The following is an 18322-nucleotide window of genomic DNA, read 5'->3' as shown; positions in this document are numbered from 1 at the left end:
TTGAATGATCAACTGAGATGGGGAAAGAACAAGGCAGGTCTCTTCAACCTCAAGGAGGCCAAAAGGATAGATGCAGGGTTGAACCTATCAAACACAGATAAAATGTGGAAAGAAATATGGGAAAATCCTCACTGGATGAAAGTCAAATTGTTCAAATGGCTGGTTCACCAGGGCAAGATTCTGACATGGGATAATCTCAGAAAAAGAGGCTTTGTTGGCCCCTCAAGATGTCACTTATGTAGCCAACAGGAAGAAACTACAAATCATCTCCTGAATAGATGCACTTTCACCACAACACTTTGGAATTGGGTTAGAGAAGTCTTTGAGCAGATAGATAGAGATGTTAATGACATCATCACTACTTTGAAGAATTGGAGGAAAAATTTCTCGGATAATGAGATCCTAAACTCCGCCTGGATGCTAACCCTAGGATTCCTAATTTGGAATGTCTGGAAGGAGCGCAACAATAGGATTTTCAAGGAGAAAGCAAGTCCGGTGAGCAACATCCTCAAGCTAGTCCTTAAACAAATCAAAGAAACTGTTCATATCCTAGGAGGTGCAGCTACAGGTAAACCCATTGGACAAAGAGAGGCCAGAATTTTGGAGAAGTTGGAGCTCAGGGTTATTAACCCTCAGGGTCCTATGCAGATTAGCAAGATAACTTTAGTAGAAAAGTCTTCTTGGCAACCCCCTTCTCAGGGCTTCTTAAAATTCAACATAGACGGGGCTTCAAAAGGGAATCCAGGAGAAGCTGGTTATGGAGGGGTCTTGAGGAATGAGGAAGGAAACATACAAGTCATCTTCCACAACTATCTAGGCAAAGCTACCAACAATATGGCTGAGCTCATGGCGATGGAATCATGCCTAGAAATACTGCTCAAGTACAACATTCAAAACGTCATCATTGAGGCAGATTCAGAATTAGTCATTAACTCAGTGAAAAGGATAAATGTTGGCGCTACTCCTGAGAAAATCTCAGAACACTGGAGACTTCTGCAAGTCTATCAAAGAATTCAAGCACACCTAAGATTGCTGAGAACCCTCAGGTTGGTGCATGTTCGTAGGGAAGCCAACAAAGTTGCGGACTGGCTGGCCAATGAGGGGGTCTGAAACAAGCATATCGATTTATGCTGCTGGTGGGAGGACTTAACGGATGACAGGTTGAAGGAGGGATGCACATCCAGGGCCCTCAGCGACCGACAACAGTATCAGGAAAATTCGAGAGACAGTACATGATGACGCAGAGCCACAGAGACGGGGTCCAGCTGATCTGGTTTCTTCATGAAGTGTTTTGATATAAGTGAGATCCTTTTGAGGATGCAGGTCTATGTCGGCCTCATTACCTCAGGTATCAGCAATCCAGATGTCTCAGGGGGTCGGATGGATGGAGGGATCTTCATCTCCCTTTGGCCCTTGCATCGGAGCCCAGATTTCCGCGGTGAACGCAAAACCCCAAAGTTTATCCCTGTAAATAGCTTTATGGCCCTTGAAGTGGTTTCCAGTATATCGCGTGCTCATCAAGCCAAAAGTGGTTTTTCTCAATTGGGAGTGATTCCACTCACCATGCGACACGTGGCTAAGGGCGGGGAGGAATTACCGCCTTCATCGCGCGCTAACTATCGGCGCTTTTAGTCCACGCGATATGATCCTGAACCGTTGGATCTAGCGAGGCTAATCTACGGCCAGGATTTGGCGTGCATGTTGGTGGGTCCACAACAATGGTTATGTTTCGTGCTGTTCACTTGACTTCTCCGGGATCACGCGCAAACGGTGGATTTCGGGTGGTTAAAGTGATCGGAAGATAAGTCAATATCGGACCTGATTGGATTATAGATTATGGTACATTGGGTTCTTCGGGTCCGATTTTTTTGTTAACAGGTGTGCTTGTTGGCCACCCGATGTGTTTTTCATCCGCTGGATCTGCAACACAAGATCCAACGGTCAGGTTTGGACTGCTTGTTTGATTTGATGGGCCCGAGTCCTTGGGTTGCTTTGTCGTCTTGAGACCATGTTTTGGGGTAGGCCTGTCATATTGGTGGGCCTTACCGCTGAGGTCGCCTATTGTACACTATTTCCCTTTTTTAATTGAATAGAAGGATCCACTCTTGCCTTAGCAAAAAAAATATTAATATTAATATAATTTAGCCCATAATTTTTTATTGCATGATATAATATGAATTCACAATATTAATATCAATATGAACCAATTGTTAAATTGATTTTTAAAGATTGGCTCATATAACTGGTTGTTTATGTCTGAATGGTTCATTGTAAACAAAAGAACAATAGCAACTTAATAAAAAAGAAGTAAATTGAATAACATGAAAAACGATGTAAACAACTTTCTCAAAGATTACTATAAATATGATGAATGTATTCATCTCATTAATATAGTAAAAAAAATTCTCAAATATTAAAATGAATATGATGTTCATCTCATCAATATATTAAAATCATTATTATATTAAAAGTAACTAAAGATGAAAATAAAAGAAATTAAAAAAAAAAATCTATAAATAGGTCATGATATTATTAGTTGCATGTCATAGCGATATCGACTTCAATCTCGACTTGTAATGAATGGCTCATAGAACAAGTTTTTTATGTCTAAATGGTTCTTTGTAAACAAAATAACAATAACCACTTAAAAAATAAAAGTAAGTTGAACAACATGAAAAACGATGGAAACAATTTTCTCAAATATTACTATGAATATCATGAATGTATTAATCTATTTAATATGTGAAAATCATTATTATATTAAAAGTAAATAAAGATGACAATAAAATAAATTCAAAAAGCATTCTATAAGTAGATTACAATATTATTAGTTGCATGTCATAGCAATATAGATTTCAATCGCTCCTCTTATTTCTTCCTAATTGTAACATATCCACTATATTTCATCTTGGCATAACACTGAGAAGAGAAAGGTCATGTAATGCATAAAATATCTATTGATTTCACTTTTGATATGGTTGTGAAGGTTAAGCTTCACTACTCTTTATTCTTGATAACAATTGATGACCATTCTAAAATCATTCCTTGTGACTTTTGGACTGAAGATCCCATGCCATCTTCAAAGGAATTTGTTTTTGATTTCCTCTTATCACTGGTATGATAGGTACAATGTTTGGATTTATTGCATAAAATGGAACACCAACATACTTATCAAAAAGAAAAGTTATGAACATTGGAAACTGAGGTGGCTTAGACATAGGTGTATAAAATATATACTCCACATAACCAACTGCATCATACACAAAGTTAGCTTAAAGATATGAAACCACTACAGGGGAAATCACTACTTGAAGAAGCAAAGGAATTATTCCATTACTTGACAAATTAAAAAGAGCTTCAAAAATACAATGGATAAGTAAATACTTCCCAGTTCCTGCAGTTCCTTGAACAATCATAAGAAGAGATTCACAAGTCTCAAATTCAGCAAAGTGCCTTAAAATGATTTCAAAAGCAAGTCATTGTTTTTGTGCCAATTAATCTGGAGATGCAAATGTTCTATTTGAAAGGTCAAAAATATCATCCCTTGATTATCGACCACTTATTAAATTAATATCTTCTTCTCCAACATCATCATAAATAGTTGTACTTTTACAGTCAAAGGATATATCGAATTCCCTTTGCCAAAGGGTGTGAAGATTAGAAACATTCACATCATTTAGTGGAACCGAGTGAGAGAAAAGATACCATTCTTGAAAATCATCTTCGATATTAATTTCTTGATTAGAAAAATCACTATCTTCTCCATCTTCAATATTGTTGACAAATGATGGATTTTGATCAATATGAGGTTGAATCAACAATTTGGTCTCCTTCCATAACACGCATATGTTGAAATCATTAAATTCCTCCAATTTATTATTATTATGCCTTTCATGCTATTTTTCGAGTTTGGCCATGTTTTTATTCTATTCCTAGTGAGGCTTCACACAAATTTGGTATAGCAAAAGGTTTTGAATTTATGTGAAGCCTCACTAGATATAGAATAAAACCGTGTCCAAAATCGAACAATAGCATGAACATCTTTAGGTTTCTATGAATCTTGTTTACGCTTGCTATGAAATTTCCAAGATATTTTTGTTTCTATAAAAGGTACGTGTTTAAGGAAAAAAAAGTCTCTTCTGATAATGTTGAACAAAAGTATTCTCAGATGAAAATTGTAGGCCATCCCTTGAGATTTTCCTGAAAACCTTTCTTGCAAAATGTAAGGAAACGAATTTCCGACTACAAACAACAAGAGGTAACTTAAGAAACATATGGCATATTTCTTGTGCTCCAATGTCATGGTCAATAATTGTTTCTGCATGAAAACTTATGTATGCCCATAAAGCATGATCCATAGAGCCAATAGAATTTAAAATTCTAGTTAATATATAATGATACTTTCAAACCTTTTTTCTGCTTTTTATGCATAATTAGCAATTTATTTCAAGACATTATACCGAGAGCGAACTGGTTGGAAATCAACGTTTGCATGCCACATAGTTAGAATGTCAACGTTATGTAAATTTAGCCTATCATCATTTTTTGTTGGCTCGTATTTTTTTCTTCCGTGATCATCTATGAACGATCTTGATTCATCACAAAGATCACATGGACCATTGTAGTGACATGTGAGGATAGTTCCCTTTTTGCACAAATAAGAATCTACACAACACTTTGTGTGCCTTTGGACACAGTTTAACATTTCTTCCTAATCATTATGAGGATTACAAGAGAAAATATTATTGGTATTCAAAAGGCAGGGGTCATCATTGAGGCTGTGTGGAACCATTATGTTGCGATGATGTATGTCACCATAGTAAACCATGGATATGTGTTGAACCTGTGTGTTGCCACTGATATATGAAGAAAATGAGTATATAGTTACTACAAGCAATATAAATAGAATCATAATAAAAAATTGACAAAGGATAGAAAATAAATTCAACAACACAAACCTTTGCCAAAAGTCTTTAGCTTAAGGATATTTTTGGATAACTTCCTCTCGAAATATATTGAATCGATGGTGAAAAAATGTGGCAACAATATGAGGGTATTGGATAAAATTCTCAATTTTCATACGATGTTAATTTAAAGAAAGAGAACGTGAATGTATGGGCATGAGGTTATGCAACTTTGGCCACATTGTGTCAGCTGCACTCAAAGTAAAAAAATAAATATGGACATCCTGACTGAGTAATCATGTTAGTGAATTCAGCTTGACACTTAGTCCAATATGCCCTTATACCTCTTAGATAAGAACCAAACCGCATAAGATTCTCAACCACTTATTATATCATAAATCATAAAATTGGTGACACAACTCTTCAATTGTTGTAAGTGAGTTATCATGTAAATGCTTCTTTACAAAAAGTAGAACATTTTCTTGTCTCTGATGCTACATTATCATGTTCAATAGGTAATATCAAAATCGAGGATGGCTTCCAAATCTCTGATCATAGTATCTAATAAGATGCAATGCATACTCATGAAGTTCAACACTACAAATATATGGTTTCAACCAATCAACATCACCACTAGGGAACAATATGGGGAATGCCATATCTAATAATCCCTCTATATTATATTCATTGACTAGAGAGGGTCCAATATTGGGCCAATCCTTTTCTTGAACAGGTGAAGAATCAACATTATCAAGAAATAATCTAATTTCTTCCACTTCTCTTTGTTCATTTGGTATGTGAGAAACAAAAGAAGAAGGATGAGAAGGAAAACACTAAGCAGACAACCCTTCATTATTAGTTACACTGATCTCAAATTATTCAATATAATAATAATAAAATTTAATCCTTGAGAAGACATTTTTTGATCTTTTGAGAAAAGAATTCACTGAATCATAGTCAATCACAACATCTCAATAATATTGATCATGTTGGATTTTGAAAAGAAATGCAACCATCACTAGAGATATTATGACATAACATTTATAATATTTACACTGATCGGCATGTCTCCTCATAATTAGAAATTTAAAATCTTCAACATGTTGGGAAGACTTTGTCCAGTTGTAGAAATATCTTAAGGAAAGTTAATTGTGTGGCCGCTATACTTATATTTCCCACCTCAGGCATGTGTCACTTGTAAAATAGGATTCACACATGCTGTTAACATTTCTTCAACTTGAGTAAGAACTCTTAAAATATGACATTTCTCATGAGGATCCATGTTATTATATCGAAGAAAATAATGGTAACCTCTCTCATTCTTCCATCGTATATAAAAAAGTCCTTTAGAATCTCTCAAAATCTAGATTCTGGGATATGATTCTTGCCAAATGTGGCACATTTAGACAACTGACAATCTGTCTATCTTTGCTCAATTCTTTTTTTTGCGTTGCAATCATGTTTTCATCAAAATGAATATGATCTCTATCTGTCAAACCATGTTGAAATTTATTCTAAAATGTACTTCATCTTCAACAACATGAGATTCCCTTCCCAAATTTGAAACTTGTGGAATGGATCTATGATAGGGCCTTTCCAAATTTATGGTTTTCATAAAATATTTTAAAATTCAATGTCCAACTAATTATAAATGAAAAAATAATCAAATGAATTCAACATTACATTTGTTTCATGATGTGGATCAAGTCAATGATATGATTTCTCTTTGCTTCTAACATCAATGGACGAAACATTTGAAGAGTTAGCTTTTATGACTCTATTCAAATGATTTGTTCCCTATTTTAACAAAGTACAATATATTATAAAACTAAATGTCTAACCAATAAAGATTAAAAAATGGAAAACAAATAAAATACATTTAACATTTACATTAGTTTGACAATTTGATGTTTTGGATTCTATTTCTCCAACTTGATGAGATGAAATCATGTTTTCACCATAAAAGGTTATAAAAACCATGTCCTAAATTAAAATGAAAAAATATTGAATGCGTTCAACATTTACATTTTTTTAGTGATGTGGATGAAGGTTATGAGATGGTTTCTCTTCTCTTCTAGCATTAGTTGATGGAGCATTTGGGGAGTTAGTTTTTATGCCTCTATTCAAATGAGTTGTTTCTTGTTTCAAAAAAATAAAATACATTATAGAACTAAATTTCCAACTAATAAAGATTCAAAAATGGAAAACAAATCAAATACATTGAAGATTTAGATTAGATTGACAATTTGATGTTTTGGATTCCATTTCTCCAACCTGATCAGATGAAATTGTGTTTTTGCCATAAGAGGCTACAAAATACAATGTCCAACTAACTATAAATGAAAAAATAAGAAAAATATCAAATGCATTCAAAATTTACTTTTTTTTTGCGATGTGGATGAATGTTATGAGATGGTTCCTCTTCACTTCTAACATGAGTATATGAAACATCTATAAAGTTAATTTGTATTCTTTTATTGAAATGAGTTGTGTCATGTTCAAATAATATAAAATATGCAGTAAAATTGAATGTCCAACCAACTAAAAATGAAAAAATGAAAAAAAAATTCAAATACATTGAACATTTACATTAGTTTTCTAATATGATTATCCAGGAGAATGCAGAGGAAGGTTATGACATGATTCATCTCCACTTCCAAGATTAGTAGATGAAAAACTTGGGAAGTCAATATCTACGCGTCTATTAAAACGAGTTGTATCTTATTCTAAGAGAAGAAAATACCTTGTAAGTTAATTAAAGAAATTGTAAATAGAAGAATGTAATAAAACAACCACTATTGCAACCAAAATCAAAATATCATTGTGTTACCTTCATTGTCCCACACGAAATGCTATCAGGGATGACTCATTCTCTTAGAAGGACAACATTACTTTGAGAAGGGGGATTGGAAGATCCTATGTTTGGAGAAACTGACTCCAAATTATCAAAGAAATCGCCAATTAAAGTATTATCGAAATAATCACATGCAATGTCATCATTGCCTCCACCATGGATGTTTTGTAAACTTTCGCCTTGCTCTTAAAATGAAATTGCAGAAGAAGAAGGGTTAGGGTGGACATTTGAATGCATCTTATTGACATGATGTTCTTCCTGATTACAAGATATTCCCCAATATTATGAAAATTGTGATGAGATCATCGAACAACAAAATCATGTTGATGATGAGCATATTCTAGCAATGAACTATCAATGGGAAATGTTCTTTCCATTATATAATCCATAGTATGATGCTTACGAGGAATTAGAAAATCATTTTGAAGAGTGGTTCAGTCACTCTTCTATGATATGTAGATCTCCTACGCTCATTTATTGTGTCCTTATTTTGTTGATAATGTAAATGATGACTTTCATTAGACCCGTCACATGATGCTAGTGAGATATTTCATTTTCTTGTATGCTTGCTTGTGCCTTCAGATGACATGTATAAAATGAATAATAACATATTTATTATGGAACCATAAACATGGAACATAACATATATATAATATAAACAAACACAAAAGAATGAAAAAGGCACAAGTTATTTTTTGGCAACCATAAAAAAAAATGAAAAGTGTATATGGTCTTTTGCAAACTGTATAAACTTATCTAAATGTATAAGGAATTTTCCAAATGACTAAAAACAAAAATGACTTTTTCCAAATGGCTAAAACAAAAAAGGCTAAATTTTCCTGTTTCATATTAGAATCATAATGGGAAACCCATATAATTGGAACACAATACTATAAGAATTATATGACTTGGAAGTACATCTAAATATTTGGAACTATATACTATCAAAATATAAATGTTAATATTTATATTATTAATTGTTTTGATATTAATATCAAGTTTTTTTTTCAATATAAATATTAACATTAAACCATTTGATATTTAATAGTTTAATTAACATTAAACCATTTTTTTAATATTAAAAAACTGAATCTTATAAACCCCACATTATAAAATAACGATAACCTAGTGCTACATCAATCAAATGATATATAAATACCAAATATATTAATGGAAAATCGTAGAACCGAAATAAACCTAAAGTTATCAAGCTTAACGTTCATTAAAAATATTTATATTGATATTTAGTGATATTGTTCACATTAATGTATAAATGCATAATTTATTTTTATATAAATTTCTAAGTTTAACATTAATGTCTATATTTATTATTAATTAACATTCACAAAGATATTGATGTTTAATATTAATTAATTTATAATATTAATATTGTTACTGATGTTTCATATTAATATTAAACAATAATATCAATATTAATATTAAAATATGAAATAATTATAATAATATTAATATTAATATCCATATCAATATTAATAATTTCTATATCAATTTTAAATATTTAGATTTATTATTAACTTTCTATAGAGTTGACACTAGTAGATTAAAAAGACTAAATTGAATTCACAAATATTAATATTAATATTAATATTAATATTATTATTATTATTATTATTATTATTATTATTATTATTATTAATATCAATATCAATATCAATATCAATATCAATATCAATATCAATATCAATAATTTCTATGACAATTTTTAATATTTATATTCATTATTAACTTTTTATAGAGTTGACACGAGTGGATTAAAACTAATTATATAAATCTATGTAATAAATGTATTTCAAAATATTAGCGATTTACTAACAAAACATCCTTTTAACCTATAATTTGACCAAATCGTTTTAATGTAGTCGCTCTTTGGCCTTTAAAAAAATCATCTATATAATAGTGGCCTTTAAAAAAAATCATCAATATAATAGTGTGTAATTTAACATACATTAGCACATGACGTGCATGATGTAATGGTAGGGGCGGATGGCTGTTGCACCCCCCACCCAAGTTCGAGTCCTGCAGAGGTGATTGATGTTGTATGTTGGAATAATGTTGTATGTTGGAAAAAAATGTAAAGGTCCCCCCACCCAAGAGGTGATTGATGTTGTATGTTGGAATAATGTTGTATGTTGGAAAAAAATGTAAAGGTCCCGCACTCGCTTACAAAAATAAATAAATTAACATACATTAATTTTATATATTAAATTATTTTGTCTTTAAAAAAATCATCAATATAATAGTGTGTATTTTAACATATATTAATTTTTATATTTAAGTGTCTGTGATCCATAATGAATTAAACAAAGTTTTTCGGTAGAAATCACATGGGAGAATTTTTTGACCAAAAAATTATCTCATATAATTTCTACCTAAAAACTTTATTTAATACATTAATTTTATATATTAATTTGTAATTTAATATAATATATAATGATGTGATGTAAAACATTATTTTAATATATAATGGTCTTACACATTACTCTGTATTTTTTATGATTTAATGTATAGTGATTAGTTTACTATCAATTTTATAAATAGTAATTTAATTAATATATTCATTAATTAAAATTAATTAAGGTATTATTTACATAAATATAAACATGTAATTAAAATATAAATTTATTACATAAAATATAAAATAAATATATATATATATATATATATATAAAATAAATTTATTGCATGATAAATAATATGTATAATAAATTTATTACATAAAATATAATAAATTTGCATTTAGTACATTTAATTTGATATATCTAATTTGATATTAAGATATACATTTTTTGATTTGATAATAATAATTTGTAATTTAATATACATTAATTTTATACAAAACATTACTGATTTAATAGAAAACATTGTTTTAACTTATAATGGTTCCAATCATTTTAATATAGTCTTTTTTTAGTCTTTAACACGTTATCAATACAATATTGTGTAGTTTAATGTATATTAATTTTATATAATAATGTGCAATTTAAGATAATGATTTAATGCAAAACATTGTTTTAATATATAATGGTTTTAAAGGTTACATTTATGTGATTTAATGTATAGTCATTAATCTACTATAAATGTTACACATAAGAATTTAATTAATATGTTTAGTAATTCAAATTAATTGAGATATTAATTACATAAATATAAATCTATAACTAAAATATAAATCTATTATATAAAATATAATAAATATGTATTTAGCATATAAAATAAAATTTTTAAATCTATTATATAAAATTATTTAAAATAAATCATATTTGTAATTGCATAAAATAAATCATATTGGTAAATGATTAATATATTTCATATTGCATAATAAATCTATTACATAATGAATCTATTTTTTTCCTGCGTATTCTATTACATAAAATATACTAAATCTAATATAAAATGCAATGTATTTAATACATAAAATAAATTTCATACAAAATCTATTATGTAATTTAATGTCGTGATTGTTTTGCATATTCTTTTATGCAATAGAATGCATTAGATTTAATAAATCTATGTAAAATAAATTCGTGTAATAAACTTACATAAAACTATGTAATAAATATATAATTACATAAAATTACATAAAACTATGTAGTAAATCGATTGCATAAAACATAATAAATGTATAACCTAGAAAATCTATTATTTTCATAAATCTTTGTAATAAATCTATTACATAAAATATAATTAATCTAATATATTAAATCTATTAGATAATAAATTTATTCTTTTATGTGTAATAAATCTATTACATTAAGCGTTCGCATAGAGTCTGATGGCAGGACCTTCGATTCGAACCTATGAAATTTTTCCACCAAGGACCATTTTATCAACCGTTGATTTTGAAGATAATTACACATTTGTTGTAAAAAATGAAATACAAAGTGAATATTATCATTCTCACCATGTCTTTATGCTTTTCCATGTTCTATATAGACATGCTAAATAAAATGTTGATCATATAGAAAGCACCAGTGAGAATCGACATGTTATTAAAGAATATCACTTTTATAAATTTTGTACAACATTGTTTTCATAAGATTTACGACTCATTGAAAGGTCATGGAATAAAATTCAATGAACATTGGATATGGTGAGATGAATGCACAATTCAATTCAATTCCTCACGATTGTTCTTTTGGTTGTGTCATCTTCATAAGAAAACCCACATTAAACATTGTTGGAATTTCTTTGAGACTCGTCATGGAAAAGGAGAACATGATGTAACCCAACCTCACGGTCCCACAACTCTATGTAACTTGGGTTTAATCGGCGGTCACGGGACACATAATACGATGGTCTTTTCCCGGTGATCATGTGCAAAGTTGGTGATGTGTATTGGTTTGTAGCTGCGGACAATTACTGCTGCATTTAACTCCACCCGATGTGCCTCGGGCCTGGCTCCTCCGCGTATTCTTAGGAAAAATATCCTGGTTCTTTGATCATTCGAGAGGGTTCGGTTCTGTTGTTCGACTGCTGTGAGGGTTTGAATGTGTTCTTTGCCTGTTCTATGACTGTAAGTTCTCTGCACCTGGTTGTGGGTTCACCAAACTTCAATGGATTGATAGCTCCTCGTTTCTGCTAGCACGCTCGCTGGTTAACGCCCACGGTAAGTCTTTGGGTTTCGTTCGACTGTTCTTGACCATGATATTGTCAAGAAGTTTGAGTTCTTGCTTGGTTCTGTCTTCAACTCTTGTTGTGCTGTCACCGTTGTCATGTTGTTACTTCTGTTCTGGTTTGGTCACTCTGCTGTGGTTAATGGGTGCCTGTAATAACTGTTTTATGCTCGGTTGATTTATTTTTCGTCGCTCTCGGCTATCAGGTGACAAATCACTAGGTTTCGATGGCTTCCAATAGGTATTCTCTTCCTCCTTGTTTCAATTTAAGTTTCCCTATTGAAATTTGTATTAACTAGAGTTGCTCCTCTGGTCTCTGTCTCAGTTGCTCGACTTGGCTCTGCTTCTCGGCTACTCAGTCCACTTGCGCAGGTAACTAGCACCAAAACCCTTTCATTTTGCAACTGTTTCGATGGTTTATTGGTAATGCACACTTAGTGAGATTGCACTGTTGCTCTTGCAGGTCACAGTTCGACCTGGGCTCGTGGGTTCTCCGGGTTCTAGTTCTTAAAAGGATGGCGTAAACTCCGGTAGGCTCTGGTTCTCCATGCTTGTCAACATGCGACTAGTTTCTTGAACTTTTCTGTAGTTTTTGTCTGGTCGTTTATTATTGCCATGCGCTGTTGTTGTTTCCCTGTATATTCTTGGTCTCGGTCACCTGTTCTGGTCAGTCGTTTGTCGATTGGATGTTGGGGTTTCTATTCTCAAACCCTAGGCCAGGGTTTGTCCAATTCTTGGACGCGGCACTTGGGGGTTTGTCAACAGTTATACATTGTAATTAAATGTTGGTCGACTTAAATGAGAACTGGTTGTGCTATTGCTTCATTACACAGGAATTACGAGGAGTCATTGGTTTTGAGAGCATTAAATTGTCCTGTAGGTTGCTTCTCTGATTTGGTGTGCGGTTCTATTCATTCCCGAGCCTCTGGTGGTGACACTCCTATTAAACTGAGTTTCTTCACGTCATCTTCCACTTGCAATTGTACAGTCAGTTAATTTCTTTGTAGCCTGCTCATTTGTTGAGAATACAAAAAAAAAACACTGTAACCTCACCGTGGCTTCCCCTAGTTGTCAATACTGTTAGTTTTGATTCGTTATGCAAAAAAGAAAATTTTATCATTCAGCAGACAGACAATATTTGTATACAGATAAACGACTTTTAAAAATAGATCTGTTTCTCTTATTTTATATCGTGAAATTGCAGAACCCTGCTTTTGTATTACATCTCTTCTTTTATATGTTGGGATTACAGTTAATTTGAACTGTCCCTGTTTGTCAGTTGAACAGAAATAGTTTGTTAAGTAACTGTTTAGTTATTATTTACAAGTTCTGCTTGTGGACAGTTTTGTTTTTTTTCTTTCCTAATTTAACAGATCAATTTCTAACTGACACTTATTTCTATTAAACTTATAATGGCCCTAACCGACACTTAAATTTGTCTTTTAGCAATTAAAATAAAATAAACAGACTATCTGTCTTATGACTTCTTAAACTAGAAAATAAAAGAAAACATTCCAGATACTTGTCAACCTTCCAACCTGGCGAGACTTCACCCGGTCATGGTGAGCTAGATGCTCCTGCATCAGGCTCCCGGGGTAAAAAGAAATCATGGCTCCGGTCCATGAGCTTCTCAACGGAAGTTCCTGTCTGTTCAATCTGCCTGGCGTCAAGCCATGAACTGTCCTCGATGGGACGGTTCTTCCACTTGACCAGGTACTGCATATACTCTTTCCGCCGAGTTCGTTTAACCACCTGAGTGTCGAGAATGCTTTCGATCTCGGGAGGTTGAACGTAAGGCATCTGTCTCTTCCAAGCTTCCTCGTCTTCCTGGGTACGCCATGTAGGTTGCATGGTTCCATCTTCTTCCTTTCCCTCTGGGTCAGCCGTGTACGGGAACAGGTTTGCTACATTGAAGATAGGTGAAATACCTATTCCGGGTGGTAGCTGTATCTCGTAGGCATTCGCTGAAAATTTTCGAAGAATCTTACAGGGACCTATCTTTTTATATTTTAATTTATTGTACGTACCTTTGGGGAAACGCTCTTTGCGTAAATGTGCAAGGACTTCGTCCCCCACGTCAAATTGTGCTGTTGTTTGTACTTTATGCTGCTGTCCTGTAACTTCATCTTTACCTGTTCATGCAAATCCCTCATCGCATTAGCGAAATCTTCCCTGTCTGCACTTCGCCTTTCCTGTAATCCAAGGTCCCGCAGTTCGTGCACTCCGCGTGGATGCATGCCATACAGGATCTGAAAGGGACTGAAACCTGTGCTGCGGTTAGGCGAGTTGTTATAGGCAAACTCTGCCTGTGCTAGCACCCGGTCCCACATCCGTGAATTCTCCCTGACTAAACTGCATAACAGGTTTCCCAAACTCCTGTTCACAACTTCTGTCTGCCCGTTGGTTTGCGGGTGATATGCAGAACTGTAGTTTAGCTGTGTGTCCATTTTCTTCCATAAGGTACGCCAAAAGTGTCCCGTGAAGTTCACGTCCCTGTCTGAAAGGATAGATTTAGGCAATCCATGTAACCTGACAATTTCATTGAAAAATAAGTGGGCCACATGGGTGGCGTCACTGGTTTTTCGACAAGGTATAAAATGTGCCATTTTTGAAAACCTGTCCACCACTACCATTACTGAATCATATCCTCGCTGTGTCTTTGGTAGACCTAAAACGAAATCCAAACTGACTAAATCCCACAGTCTGCTTGGAACAGGTAATGGTGCATACAATCCTGTGTTCTGGCTCTGCCCCTTTGCCAACTGGCGCACTTTGCATTTGGCCACAAAACGTTGTACATCTCGCCACATCTTGGGCCAAAAATAAAAGTGACTAAGCTATTCGAGGGTCTTATTCATGCCGAAATGTCTGGCCAAACCTCCGCTATGTTTCTCACGAATAATATTCTCCCTCATCGAGCAGTCAGGTATGCATAGCTGTCCTCCCTTAAACAACAATTTTTCCTGTAGATTGTAGTCCAACCAAGGACTATTGTCTCTCACTAAAGGGTTTTGGCACACCTCATAGGCCTCCTTAAAATCTGTATCTGTCTGGTATAGATCCTGTAAGTGCTCAAAACCTAGCACTTGTACAATGCTTTCCTGCAGAAGTAGAGCTTTCCTACTCAATGCGTCTGTGACCTTATTTTCTTGCCCGCTAATGTGCTTCAGTACGAAATTGAAACTCTGTAAGTACTCTACCCATTTGGCGTGTTTGTGGTTGAGTTTGTGCTACTGCATTACATACTGTAGTGCAGAATTATCCGAGAACAGCACGAATTCATTTCCCAATAAATAATGCCTCCAGTGTTTTAATGCCTGTACAACAACATAAAACTCTTTATCATATGAAGAGTATTTCTGCCTACTCTCGTTCAGCTTCTCGCTGAAGAATGCCACAGGCTTGTCTTCTTGACTGAGCACAGCCTCGATTGCTGTCCCGCTAGCATCACAACAAACTTGAAACAACTTCTGTAAATCTGGTAGCCGTCGGATTGGCCTCTCAGTAATCTTCCTCTTCAACAACTGGAAACTTCACTCTGCTGCTTCTGTCCACCGAAAAGGTTGGCTGGCCTTTTTGATGGTATCTAGCATGGGTGCACAAATTTTGCTGAAATTCTTGATAAACTTCCTATAAAAACTTGCCAATCCATGAAAGCTACGTACCTCAAACAGATTTTTCGGAGATGGCCAATTTACTATCGCTGCCACCTTCTCCGGATCCATCTTCAGTTCATTTTCTGCTACCACAAACCCCAAATAGATTAATTCCTTTTGCAGAAAAGTACATTTCTTCAACTTTATCAGCAATTTGTTCTGCTGTAATTTTTCCAGTACCTTACGCACATGATGTAGGTGTTCTTCTCTTGTCCTGCTAAAAATAAGGATGTCATCCAAGTAAACGATTACGAACTTCCCAATATACTCCTTCAACATCTCATTCATTAACCTGATGAATGTACTAGGTGCATTTCTTATCCCAAATGGCATGACCAACCATTCGTACAACCCCTCATTGATCTTAAAGGCTGTCTTCCATTCATCACCCTCTCGTATCCGAATCTGATGGTACCTGCTTTTTAAATCTATCTTCGAGAAATAAGCTGCCCCACTTAAACAATCCATCATATCATCCATCCGTGGTAGTGGAAATCTGTACCGGATGGTGATTTTATTGATGGCCCTTGAATCGGTGCACATCTGCCACTCTCCTCCCTTCTTGGGAGCGAGAACTGTTGGAACAGCACAAGGGCTTAAGCTCTCCCTTATCAAACCCTTGTCCAACAGCTCCTGTACTTGCTTCCTGATTTCTTCATTATCCTTGGGACTCATTCGGTATGTCGCTTTATTCGGCAAGCTGGCTCCGAGTATGAAGTCAATGTGATGACTAATGCTTCGCTTGGGGGGTAACTTGTCTGGAAAGTCGTCTACAACTATGTCCGCAAACTCCTCCAACATTTGTTGAATCTTTATGGGTAAGTCTAATATTTTTGTATGTAGCAGGACTGTCCTGGCTTTCCTTACTATCGCATAACCTACCTTACTATCCTCCACCTGTTTTAAAAACTGTTTCCCACTCACTAGCAATGCTTTGGTTTCACTTGTCTCAGGTGCTCCTTCTTCTTCTTTGATAGGTACAAGCGTGTGCTTGATTCCATCCTTCATGAATTTGTAACAGTTCGTCACTCCATCATGGGTCACTTTTCTATCGAATTGCCAAGGTCTGCCCAACAATATGTGACAGACATCCATTGGCATGATGTCACAGACAACTTTGTCCTTGTATTTGCCTATCTGAAACTCGACTTCGCTCTGTTCATCCACCAGCAATTGATGGCCCTTTTGCAGCCATGAAACTCTATACGGATTGGGATGCTTTGAGCGTTTCAACTCCAACTTTTCCACCATTTCTGTGGACACTAAATTGTCAGTACTTCCGCTGTCAATTATTAGTTTAGAACACTTACCTAGTGACTTACAGATCGTCCTGAACAGAGCTTTATGCTGTGTCTATTCAGTATTCTCCTTGTCTAGTTTCAATAGCACCTTATACAGCACCAAAGCTTCTCCCGTCTCTGGAGCGTTCTCCCCTCCTGAGGGAGTGCTGCTGCTTCATCTGGTTGCGCCACATACGCACCCTGTTGTCCAGTTGGTTCTGCTTCTGGACACTCAAATGAGCAGTGCCCCCACTTATGACACCTATAGCACTGATAACTAGCCCCCCTGCCTCGACCATTTCCTCTGCCGTGCTAGGACGATCTGTCTCCTCTCGCACTGTCTCCTCTATCTATTGTTCCAGAAGTTTTCAGACTGCTAGCTTCCTCATTGCTGTTAGTAGTTCGGCCCCTACCATAGGACTGGCCTTTTCCTCTGTTGGCCCCTCGTCCTCTGCAGGCATTCTGCCTTCTATTAATTTTATCCTCAACCTTTATTGCGCTTTGATATGCCTCCTCCATATTATTCGGAGATAAAATACTTATTTCATCTAAAATATCCATCCTCAGCCCATTAACATACCTGGCTGTTCTTTCTATTGTATCCTCCGTGTATCCTGCCCGCAAATTCACTCGATAGAACTCCTCCGTGTACTCTTTAACCGTCAGTCCTTTCTATCTCATATTCTGCACCTGCTTGTGCAATGAAATCTGATAGTCCCTTGGTAGAAATCTGCCCTTCAACTTGGCCACCATACTTGACCAGGTTTTGATCGGTGCCTTATTCAATCTCCTCCTCTCGTTTTGGAAACTATCCCACCATAGGGCTACGTGTCCCTTCAGTTTCGTCTTTGCAAATTTGACTCTACAGTCTTCGCTGACTTCCTCGCACAGAAAGTACTTGTCCATCTCGCTAATCCAATCTAGCAAAACCTCGATAGACAGGCTGCCGTCGTACGTCGGGAGTTCTGGTGTAGGTTTACTGCTTGCTAATAAA

General features: G+C 34.6%; 1 protein-coding gene across 1 annotated transcript in view; it reads right to left on the bottom strand.

The window, feature by feature from the left end:
* LOC149207448 (uncharacterized) overlaps nt 1-17299 on the bottom strand; it is a 117416-nt gene extending 100117 nt beyond the window's left edge. Inside the window, exons 1-6 of the mRNA XM_089398042.1 lie at nt 17138-17299; nt 16590-16945; nt 16389-16463; nt 15639-15833; nt 15413-15548; nt 14420-15202 (exon numbers count right to left, since the gene is read on the bottom strand). Of these exons, the coding sequence (XP_089254168.1) occupies nt 14420-15202; nt 15413-15548; nt 15639-15833; nt 16389-16463; nt 16590-16945; nt 17138-17299 (1707 nt within the window). The remainder of the gene's footprint in view (nt 1-14419; nt 15203-15412; nt 15549-15638; nt 15834-16388; nt 16464-16589; nt 16946-17137) is intronic.
* Between the last annotated feature and the right edge of the window lie 1023 nt (nt 17300-18322).

The sequence above is a fragment of the Pinus tabuliformis genome, chromosome 1_2 (genome assembly GCF_031772625.1).
Source record: "Pinus tabuliformis cultivar Carrire ecotype Pingquan chromosome 1_2, CPIR1, whole genome shotgun sequence".
Lineage (NCBI taxonomy): Eukaryota > Viridiplantae > Streptophyta > Pinopsida > Pinales > Pinaceae > Pinus > Pinus tabuliformis.
Note: the sequence above shows the minus strand (reverse complement) of the source record. Positions and strands in the feature narration are given on the sequence as shown.